At 42.2% G+C, this 11,078-nt stretch overlaps 2 protein-coding genes across 4 annotated transcripts; both read right to left on the bottom strand.

Annotated features, from left to right (window-relative positions):
* Positions 1 to 481: 481 nt before the first annotated feature.
* LOC111079450 (cilia- and flagella-associated protein 91-like) lies at positions 482 to 3,899 on the bottom strand. 2 transcript variants are annotated; one of them, XM_041593943.1, is made up of 4 exons: positions 3,481 to 3,899; positions 3,182 to 3,419; positions 1,262 to 3,116; positions 1,082 to 1,203 (listed from the first exon to the last, which is right to left on the bottom strand). In XM_041593943.1, exons 1-4 carry the CDS (start codon positions 3,761 to 3,763, stop codon positions 1,183 to 1,185), a joined length of 2,397 nt encoding a protein of 798 aa, XP_041449877.1. In that variant the 5' UTR covers positions 3,764 to 3,899; the 3' UTR covers positions 1,082 to 1,182. The 2 variants fall into 2 exon arrangements, with proteins under 2 accessions (XP_041449876.1, XP_041449877.1); XM_041593942.1 differs by having other exon boundaries at positions 482 to 3,116; positions 3,481 to 3,898.
* A 362-nt stretch (positions 3,900 to 4,261) lies between these two features.
* Positions 4,262 to 7,777, bottom strand: LOC111079442 (cilia- and flagella-associated protein 91-like). Of its 2 annotated transcripts, XM_022374615.2 has the most exons (4): positions 7,431 to 7,777; positions 7,124 to 7,364; positions 4,934 to 7,054; positions 4,262 to 4,873 (listed from the first exon to the last, which is right to left on the bottom strand). In XM_022374615.2, exons 1-4 carry the CDS (start codon positions 7,696 to 7,698, stop codon positions 4,324 to 4,326), a joined length of 3,180 nt encoding a protein of 1,059 aa, XP_022230307.2. In that variant the 5' UTR covers positions 7,699 to 7,777; the 3' UTR covers positions 4,262 to 4,323. The 2 variants fall into 2 exon arrangements, with proteins under 2 accessions (XP_022230307.2, XP_022230306.2); XM_022374614.2 differs by having other exon boundaries at positions 4,262 to 7,054; positions 7,431 to 7,776.
* Positions 7,778 to 11,078: the final 3,301 nt, after the last annotated feature.

The following is an 11,078-nucleotide window of genomic DNA, read 5'->3' as shown; positions in this document are numbered from 1 at the left end:
AGTATTTTTTACTTCTCTAACTTTCTATTACATCTATATCAGATGAAAAGAATTACAAATTTTTGGAATTTATTTTTAGAATACATTTAAATTTTAAATTATTTTATTTTATTTGTAAAGTTTTTTTTTTTACTTATTTTTAATGTAAAGTTTTTGTTTTTGTTTTTACTACTCTAACTTTCCATTACATCAGATGTATAGCCTTAAAATTAAAAATTTATTTATATTTTTATTATTTTATTTATTATTTTAAATTTTTTTAAATTTTTTTTAAATTAAAGGCACTAAAGCTAATTAAAAATTAAAATTTTTAAGATATTTTATTTTATTTATACTTTGTTTTTTACTTTTTTGTAAATATAAAGTGTTTTACTCACGACTCTTAGTTTTCTTAACAACTACGGAAGATGTAAGGAATTTAAGCGAAATTACCATTTACATTTTGAAATTATTTTATTTTATTTGTAAATTTTTTTACTTATTTTTTGATGTAAAGTTTTTTTTTTTGTTTTTACTACTCTAACTTTCCATTCCAACAACGGCTGATGTAAGGAATTAAAGCTAAATTAACATTTTCATTGAAATTCATTATAACTGTCAAGAAATTTAAAAATCATCTGAACTTAAATACTTGAGAATTCGTCCTGTAGGTCTCGGCGTTTACTGACTGGCTTTGTTCCTCGGAAAAATATTCTTCTTCCACTTCTTCTACATTTTCGTTGCCTTCATGAGAGGTAAGAGGCAGACTGAGATCATCCGGTGTCTCATCAGCTCTCAACTCAGTCTTATCCTCCTCTTCAGCATTGGCACCTTCTTCCCCCTCAAAGACCGCCTCCTCATGGAGACTGCCAGGGTCTATAAACTCATTGGCCGATGGTATATTAACCTCTTCTACTTCTTTTTCATGCTTAAGCATCTTAAAGTCTTTCTCGTCGTCTAGATTTATCACGCCAGTGATGCTGAATACGTCCTCTGGTAGGTTTACTTGTGCGTATTCCATGGTGTTAAACTGTTCAAACACCTCTGATTTCATAAATGTATCAAATTCTTCACGTGAATTGTCATATTCCTGGTACTTATCGAAGGCCTTCAAACCAGCTGTAACATTGTCCTTTTTTAACCTTTTTTGTAGCGATAGAATTTGAAGGCGCTCGAATTCTGAGTTGGGCAATGAGCTTTGGATCATTGGGAGGACTTCAATATCTAAGGAGCGAAAATTGTCAGTCTTTGAAATGCGACGCTGAGATTGAAATGCACGCACAGCGATTAGGTCGAAGGATTTCACCGATGGAGGATTATCGATTTTGTTCATGATTTCAGCGAAGACATCATCAAACAGACTATTATAGTTCTCGTGCACAATGCGTTCGGTTTCATCCTTCCAGCGCTGTCCGGGCACAGCCTGGCGGATGAGTTTGCGTATTATGGCTTGAGACTCGTACCACGATGACCTCTGAGGAGTTTCGCTCTCGCTGTCCGTGGAGAACAAATAGAGATCGTTGTCGATGAGGCGATCAATCAAATCGCTAGTCAGGGTACCGGCTATATCGATTGGTTCAAGCTCTTCCCACACTCTGCCAAAAATAACTTCCTCCACAATATAACTGGCGATGAGCGACTTCTCATGAAGATCGATAGCAGCATTAATGTCTGGGGAGACCATGTCTCGCAGCATCAGTCGCAGAGGATCATAGGTGAGTGGGGTCTGGATGAGCTTGAAGCCCTCCAGCCATCTCTGGATATCTGCATCGATTTGCTTGGCCTGCCCGGTCACCGTTATAGCGGCCTCGCTCTCAGCTATGTGGCTCATATCTGTTGTTAAAAGTGCGCTGAGATATTCATTGCTAATCTCGTTGTGGGCCCCAATACTCTTCTGGAACAACTCTTCGTAGAGGCTTCTCATTTCGTTCTCCTTTTGCCGCAATCCTGCTTCATTCGCTTCGCGTCGCCATCTCTCCTTTTGGGCCAAAACAGTAAAGAAGTGGAGCCTTCGATGTTCCTTCAGTCGGCTCATTTCCTCAGAGAGGAACTTCATGATCCACCCAACATAGGTACCTTCGTACGTGGTCAGCAAATTCTCAAAAGCTTCTTCTCCTCTTTGAGCCTCCAAGTGCTTTGCGTGGAATGAGCCCATTCTTGTTGGTGGCCGAAGTGCGTTCGTGCGCGTCTCTGTCGGCTTGGACAGTTCGATCGGTTTTGGCGCTGCCTGATAGTAATGTATTTGACCTCGACTCTTATATTTCTCGTATTTATCATATTCCGAGGTTAATTTCTTTCTTTTCTTAAGACACTTCGGCTCAGCCCATTCCTTAGTCGTTTGCGTTCTCAAGCCTTTCAAGGATTCGTAGAGTTTTTGCAATTTAAGATCATTGCAGAAGTTCTGCTCGTACTCCTTAACATACTCTTTGGGCTTGGACCATTCCTCGAGCTTTTTGAACGGACAAGTCAGGTTGTTCATATTCACGCGCTTCTGCAGCTCGTCCATCCTTACATCGAAGGCCTTGCGGTTATTACCTGCAAAGCTTCGACGTGCCGGATCAACACCGTGTCTGATGAGTGGTCCATAGAACTCGGAGCACGGTGATCCCAGGGCATACAAAGGGCTCTGCTTTTGCCATTTCCGTGACGTCTTTGCGAGCTGTATATCGTTGCGGCGTTTGCCGCGCTGATACTCTATCTCGTTCTTGTGCAGACCCTCTTGACGGCGCTTCTCGATGCGTTCGCAGGACATTTCAATGCGTTTCTTGGATGCTAAGTGCATCTCCATCTCGCGCTTGTCAAACATCTTTATGACGATCTCGAGTCGCATCATCTGACACTCCTGTATGTACTCCTCTCGCTCGATCCAACCCTCCCATTCGAATGCCTCCAGTATGGATTTGTATTTGGTTTGCATTGTCAACTCCCGCGCTTCGTGCAATTGTCTCATAAAGTTCGTTTTCACCGCCTTATTGAAGGCCCAACGCCTTCGGGCCCGCTCTAGGATCTCGACCTCATGGAGTCCCGGTGGATTATCTCCAGGCAGCAAAGACGGCAGGGTAAACAGCTCTAGATGCTCGTTCATCTCTTTGTCCATGATCTCTGGCAAATAGGCCAAAGTTTGTGCCGAGGATTCCCTGTGAAGCAGACACTATAATGTTATCATCTAGAAATATGTTATAGGGTTTCCTCTGGCTCTTACCTATAGAGCGTTTGTGTGCCCTGCTCCTTGAATGGTCGCTTGTCCACATATTTCGGGAAGAAATCGCACTTATTGGAATTATTCTTAATTGAAGTCACAGAGGGACGCATCTTGACCTCATGGGTTGTGATATTAGTATCCCGTTCTGTTAGAAAATCGATTCCCGGGGCCTTGAACTGGCACTCACTGTCTGTACGCGGCAATCTTCCCACCGACCGCTCGGCTGGGTTGTTGGCACCTACACATTAAAGGATGATGAATAAATGAATGAAGAAAATGTTGATCTAACATGTTCCCACCGGCTGGTAATCGTTGGTCCATTGGTGATCTCGTGATCAGGCATGAGGTGAGGCCCTGTCCAGCTTGAATGATATCTCTTTTGGCCTTTGATGGTGGTCCATTATCTCCATTGCTTTTTTGTTTACCGAATGCGACCCGTTTGATGTGACTTGAAAATTGTTCCTTTTGACGAATGGGAAATTGTTGTCCCATTGCGGAACGTGTTGGTACGGTCTGGCGATTGTCAAGCAGCACCCGAAGCCCTCGAAGCTCCCTTGAGGGTGGCCTTTCCTGTGCTGGCATTTTACTGTTTAATTCCCTAATTACCGAGTAACCTATTGTCTATTGTAACGCGAAATATATCGTAAATGTTCAGATGTTTTGTGGTTTGTTGTATTTATTATTTGATGTCTGATTCGTGATTGAGTTTTATGTTTTTCAAGTGGCATGCTGGGTAAAATACTCCTGGCAGTTGTTCTACCGACTTTCTGCATCGAGTACTCGAATGTAAGTAAGTCATTTGGCTAGTAAGTAAGTCAGTAGTTACCTGGCAACCGCTGTGCTGCCAGGAAGTGGGAAGTGGCCCCCGTTTTGGGAATGTGCAAAAAGGAAAAATCATTTCTATGGTCTGTCTGCATGGTACTTCTCCCTTAGGATCGATTAGAGGAATAGAAAGAGCCCAGTTGAACTCACATTTTATTTTAGCTTGTGGTTCGAAAAAGTGCTCGAAATATTTACGAAATATTTTAGCCCCCTGAACCCTCGTAAGTCAATAGATCACCTCGTTAATTTGTTGTGTGTATCAATTGGTAGAAAAATAAATATTTATTCGAACTGTAACTATGTTAAAATGTGAATTAAATTTAACCAACTAATGGAATTATTTCAGAGCTGTTCCTTTTCGAAATACTATTGGGCAGAGACAACGTATCTCTTTCATCTTCTTTTTCATCTTCTTCGTTGATACTCTGATCCAAGTCCTGGGAGATTTCCATCTTATCTGGTGGCAATATTTCATCGTTTTCTTCAGCATCTTCGGAGGCGTTTTCAGTCTGGCTAGTATCTGGAATTTTCTGCTCCTCCATATCTATCTCCACTATCTCCACATCTATCTTTGCCTCCATCTTCATCTCTTCCTCTGTACCCATCTCTATTTCCTCCTGCGTCTGTATCGCCATTTCCTCCTCCAGCTCAAACTCCATTTCCACCCCTATTGGCAACTCTATTTGCGAATCAGTCTCTATATCTATCTCACCTTTCATTTCCATTTCCATTTCCATCTCCATCTCCATCTCATCTTTCTCAATATGCTCTTGTTCGTGGTCGGCGATTCCCCATGGAAGATAATATTCATTCACTTTGTATTCCACTTTAGTATGTCCGGTACCCTTCAACGCCTTTAGGTTTTTCTCACTACAAATATCAAGAATTCCCATTATGCTGAACAAGTCAGAATCTAATTGGTGCACAGACTCTTGAGTTCCGTAGCTCTGCGTTTTGATCAATGCATCGTCCTTTTCCAAATTAATGCTGGCATCTTCCCAAAATGTTTCATCGGTTTCCAATTTTTTGGTAATATTATCTGCTCTCATTTTTCTGAATAGCGACAGTATTGTTGTTTTAAGCTCTTCCGAACTGGTCGTAGCGACTTGATCTCTCATGGCCTGGAACTCCAAAATCTCCATAGCTCGAATGTTATCCGTTATTTTGATGGCAGCGTGCGATTGCGTTGGACGCACTTGGATTAACTCGTAAGATTGCACTGATGGAGGATAATCGATTTTGTTCATGATTTCAGCGAAGACATCATCAAACAGACTATTATAGTTCTCGTGCACAATGCGTTCGGTTTCATCCTTCCAGCGCTGTCCGGGCACAGCCTGGCGGATGAGTTTGCGTATTATGGCTTGAGACTCGTACCACGATGACTTCTGAGGCGTTTCGCTCTCGCTGTCCGTCGAGAACAAATAGAGATCGTTGTCGATGAGGCGATCAATGAAGTCGCTGGTCAGAGTGCTGGCTATGTCGAATGGCTCCAGCTCTTGCCACACTCTGCCAAATATCACGTCCTCCACAATATAACTGGCGATGAGCGACTTCTCGTGACGATCGAGAACAGCATTCAAATTCATGTCTGGGGAGACCATGTCTCGCAGCATCAGTCGCAGTGGTTCATAGGTGAGGGGCGTCTGGATGAGCTTGAAGCTCTCCAGCCAACGCTCGATATCGGCATCAATCACTTTTGCAAGCCCCGTCACCGTTCTGGCGGCCTCTTGGCCTGCTATGTGGGTCATATCTGTTTTAACAATCGTATTGATATACTCATTGCTAACATGATTGTTGGCAAAGTTGCTCTTCTGGAAAAACTCTTCGTAGAGCTTTCTCATTTCGTTCTCCTTTTGCCGTAGTCCTGCTTCAGTCGCTTCGCGTCGCCATCTCTCCTTTTGGGCCAAAATAGTAAAGTAGTGGAGCCTTCGCTGTTCCTTCAGCCGGCCCATTTCCTCAGAGAGGAACTGCATAAGCCAACCAATGTTGGTGCCTTCGTACGTTTGCAAAAGATACTCCAAATCCACTTGCCTCCTGTCGTCCTGTAAACGCTTGGCGAATGCGCTCGATCGATCGGATTCATATGTGTACTCCGGTTCCGGTTTCTGCTGTTTCTGTTCCGGTTTTTCAGGAGTGTAATGCTTAGTGGTCGCACCAGCAAAAACAGAGCTCATGCGCACACTCTCTGAATAAACGCAGGGCTTATGCCGTACCTTCAGACACTTAGGAGGATTTTTGTGCTCGCATGACAGCGTTCTCAAGCCTTTCAAGGATTCGTAGAGCCTTTGCAATTTTTTATCATTGCAGAAGTTCTGCTCGTACTCCTTGAAATACTCTTTGGGCTTGGACCATTCGTTGAGCTTTCTGAAAGGACACGTCACGTTGTTCATATTCACGCGCTTCTCCAGCTCGTCCATCCTTACATCGAAGGCCTTGCGGTTATTACCTGCAAAGCTTCGACGTGCCGGATCAACACCGTGTCTGATGAGTGGTCCATAGAACTCGGAGCACGGTGATCCCAGGGCATACAAAGGGCTCTGCTTTTGCCATTTCCCTGACGTCTTTGCGAGCTTTATATCGTTGCGGCGTTTGCCGCGCTGATACTCTATCTCGTTCTTGTGCAGACCCTCTTGACGGCGCTTCTCGATGCGTTCGCAGGACATTTCAATGCGTTTCTTGGAGGCTAAATGCATCTCCTTCTCGCGCTTGTCGAACATCTTTATGACGATCTCGAGTCGCATCTTCTGACACTCCTGTATGTACTCCTCTCGCTCGATCCAACTCTCCCATTCGAATGCCTCCAGTATGGACTTATACTTCGTTTGCATTGCCAACTCTCGAGCCTCATGCAATTGCTTGTTTAAATTCACATTCATTGCATCATTAAAGGCCCAACGTCTGCGGGATCGTTCTAAGACTTCGACCTCATAGAGCCCTGGCGGCCTATCGCCAGGAAGCGCAGAGGGTAGTTTGAAAAGCTCTACATGCTCATCTATTTCCTTGTCCTCGATCTCTGGCAAATAGGCCAAAGTTTGTGCCGATGATTCCCTGGGAATCAGAGAGAATATTCGTTTTACTTAGAGGAAAGCTAAGTCTTCGTTAGGTATTGAACGTTACCTATAGAGCGTTTGGGTTGCCTGCTCCTTGAATGGACGGTTGTCCACATATTTTGGAAAAAAGTCACACTTGTTCGCTAATTTTTCTTTGCGAGGATAGATCGAGGATTGCAACCTGACCTCGTGGGTGGTTATATTAGTATCCCGTTCAGTGAGAAAGTCGATTCCCGGTGCCTTGAACTGGCACTCACTGTCTGTACGCGGCAATCGACCCGCAGACCGTTCGGCTGGGTTGTTGACACCTGCAAGAAAATAAAATTAATATAGGCTAAAGGTTTTCGGATGTTTTTGTATGTTTTTGTACCTACCGCCTTTCAAACGCGGATCCGACGGTGATCTCGTGATCAGACATGATGAAAGGCTCTGACAGCTTTTCCTGGCTTCTTCCTTAAGATTGGATCCCGACCACTGCTTGTTGAATGTGACCTGCTTGCTGATGCGAGGACTCTTCTGGTTTTTTGTTCTGAGTGGATAAAGCTCAGACGACGTGGTTCTATGAATGCCCTTAGTTTCACCTTCATTCTGGTTGTACCACGGTATTCGCTCTCTTGTTAAAAACTTCTTCTGAGCTGCCATATTATCTGGTTGATATTTTCTGGTGTTTGATTTTTGAATAATGATTTAGTTCTCATTCAAACGTTTTTTGTGTAGTCTACTTGATTAGGGTTATTTATTTGTAATGAAGTATCTTTTATTTAGTTTGCGCTTGAAATTAGAGTAAATTTTGTATCAATTATAATTGAAAGTTCTATACCCCAGAAGGGTGCATTTTGTTTTGCCTGCCTAATGGGCTAGGCTCATCAATATCAATTTAAAAACATTGAGCAACAATCGCGCCAATGTTTGAGCGGATGATGAAGATGCCATGCCAACATTTATACAAACGCACTCTCAAATCCCACCCAGAGTCTCGACAGGACGTTAATCATTTATTATCCTATGTACATTGTACATGTCTGTGATTATTTAGCTTTTTGTCTTGGCTCAGCCATATTTCATTTTCTTTCTTGAGCTTTAAATTTTTTTTAAGTCCTTTGAGATGTTTGTCTCCTTTTTACTCTTCATCCACACGTTTTTCCATCGTGTTTTTCCTCTGTTGGTGTGCAACTAATTTTGTGTAATAATTTATGAGCAAAGTTTGCTTTGGGGAGAGTGGGAAATGCTCTTCGATAAGAAGTGTTTTTGACGATTAAGCGCGATACTCGAGCAAGTTGGAAAGCGTAAATTGTTGTTTTGGCCCCCCTGGCCCGAGGGTCTTAAACATTGAGAGTTCTTTTGTGTGCAATTTAGTGCTATTTTCGTTCGTGAAAGTTTTGTTTCGAAAGCCAAGAGCTAAGAGCCAAAACGAGTCGAGGCGAGGTTTTAGATGAAATCTGGGCAGACTTGACCCGTTTCGGAACACTTTTTGGCAGCTTCACAGATTGGTAACATTTAATTGGCTTCAATTTTATATCAGCTCTGGCGATAACCTAATACACAGTGCCACTCATAGACTCATGTTCGTGCTTCGAAGGCACATTAATTATCGCTTGAGTGCCCCATCTTCATCGCAATCTAGCTCCTTCTTGCTTGCACTTGCCCATTAATTACCTTTGCAAAGCATTTGCCCATTTATTAGGTCCGGGATTTGGGTTCTCCTTCCGGCTGTAGCATTTCTTTGTTGCCTGCGTGACCCCATCAAAAATAATGATGCTAATTAGGCTGCAGCATTTTCACCAAATGTTTAAACCGATTAGAGCGTCTGTCAGAATCTATCCTGGATAGAGAGTCACACCCAGAAAATCCACCCCGGAAAAAATTGTGATTTTGTATTCCAAACCTGTGCAAAGAATACCCTTTAATGTGTGTTGAGGTAATGCTTTAAATATTACTGAAAGTAGCATTAAGATAAGTCTTTGCCACCCACCAGGGCACCAGTCCACAGGGCAGCTTTATGGGATTCTCATTCTCTGCTGCTAATTCGTATATTAATAAAGTCTTCTATGTACTTTACAAAAAAGTATACTCATATCTTCGGTTAGCAGCAATTAGTTTTTTGCCAATTTCCTTTCTCTCTTTTTCCCATTTTTCCGTTTAGCCTTAGGGATGGCGCTTTTCTATTTTCATTTTCCAAATAATGCGTATTTATGAGTAAACAATGAAATTATATTTACTTTCGCTCTGTCAATATTTGCATGCAATTAATTTCCCAAGCAAGAACCATCATGGCCATGACGAGCAGTGAAAAATCAGAAACAAACGAAGCGTGGAGCGGAGGCAAAGTGCCGTAACGTGAGCGGGAAAGCTTCCGTATTGCCCCTGCTCCCCGTTCCCGTTCCTTTTTGCCGCAATTTACTTTAAAAGTATTGCCAACGAAGGAATCGAAGACGGCGAGTGGCTGTCATATCTTTTCTCTCTGCCTTTGCCTTTGCGTGTGGTTCTGCTGCTGCTGCTGCCGTTGCTGTTATTATTGTATCTGTCGAGCCTGATGATGGGCGATGATAACGATGCTCCCAAGAATAAGTTTTCCCAAGTTTGGCTTGCCTTTCCCCGTCACTGTTGACTGCCTTTGGCGCATCCTTTGTGGCGGGTATGCCATCAGCCCTCAAAAAGTTCTGGCTTATGCCAGCCGCATTTTCCTTTCCTTTCCTTGCCCTTTAAAAAACTTCGTTTGCATGCTCTCGACTTTTTTAATTAAATCTTCAAGCATAAGAAAAATAGAATTGGCCAAAGTGCGGCCGAATATTGGGAAATGTCCGTCTGAACCCTGTTCTAACCATTCCCCCCGAAATAAAGCCATTAAACTACATCCAACTTGGTTCGCTTAATGGCCGGCCGTTTAAATTTTCAGGCCTGAACCGCAACGGCACGAACAACCCACAGCAAAAAGGGATCTCTCGCTCCGCTCCGCTCGGTTTGATTTTATGTTATCAAAAATATTTTCAGGCACTTAAATTAATTTATAGCTCTGCAGACCCCATCCAAAACAGCTAAATATTAGTGGAGAGGCTTTTATGGGGTTCTCGTAATCAGATGCTTAGGCGGGGAGGGGCAGCTAATAACATGCGATTGGAATTTAATCAAATTTGTGAGGAATCTGTTTCCTAAGTAAGACCAATTTGAACTTTATTAAAATCGAATTAAATATTGATTTTAAGTCTCAATTTTTGGGTAGTAATAAAAGAGATAAGTGTATAGTACTTCATTTTAAATTTCTTATCTTAATATTTGTATGTGTAGAATAAAATGCACTTGGTTGTCGAAAATCAACATGTTTTTATCCTCTTTTTGTACACCGTTTGGTAGCGACGCCTCTGAATTCCGATAAATTAACGTTCTAAGCGCAAAAAATTGTAAATCAATATTTATTGTAATGCACAATGCTTGTGTTTTATGCTCTACAGATAAGGGTACTATAATTCTGTTAAGGAACTTAATGATGGTCAAAGCAATAGATATCATAGCATATCATTTGATGGGCTTTCAGATATGTAATAAAGAAAATATTGTACATAAATTTATCATTGGAAATTTTAGAGAATAGGTCGAAAATATTGCTTATGCTAAAGAGTTCTGTTTATGGTTAGCGTAGGCAATCTTATATTCAATTCAATGATCAAGATCGCATATCATTATACACTTTCTATAAATAGCCTTCTAAGGGTATTAAGCCTTCGCCCCCTGGCCGCTTAACATTTCCTATTTCCTTTGTCCTTCCATTTTTAGGGTGTTGGCTTTTGTGCTGTTTTTGCTTTTCGCGCTTATGTCGTAAAATTTATGACACGAAATGTTTTGGCATTACTTTTGGGCGGTTTATCTGCGGCCATGTACCACTCACAAAGGTAGGCGGCGGCGGCGGCGGCATTGGTGGCTTGTTAGGCGTGGCATGTGGTTTTGTTTGCCCATTTCCTTCCCTGTTATTTCAGAAATTTGACATACACATATATGTACACATATGCATACATATGTTTGAAAAT

This window comes from Drosophila obscura, unplaced genomic scaffold, assembly GCF_018151105.1.
Source record: "Drosophila obscura isolate BZ-5 IFL unplaced genomic scaffold, ASM1815110v1 contig_200, whole genome shotgun sequence".
In the NCBI taxonomy this organism is placed as follows: domain Eukaryota; kingdom Metazoa; phylum Arthropoda; class Insecta; order Diptera; family Drosophilidae; genus Drosophila; species Drosophila obscura.
Note: the sequence above shows the minus strand (reverse complement) of the source record. Positions and strands in the feature narration are given on the sequence as shown.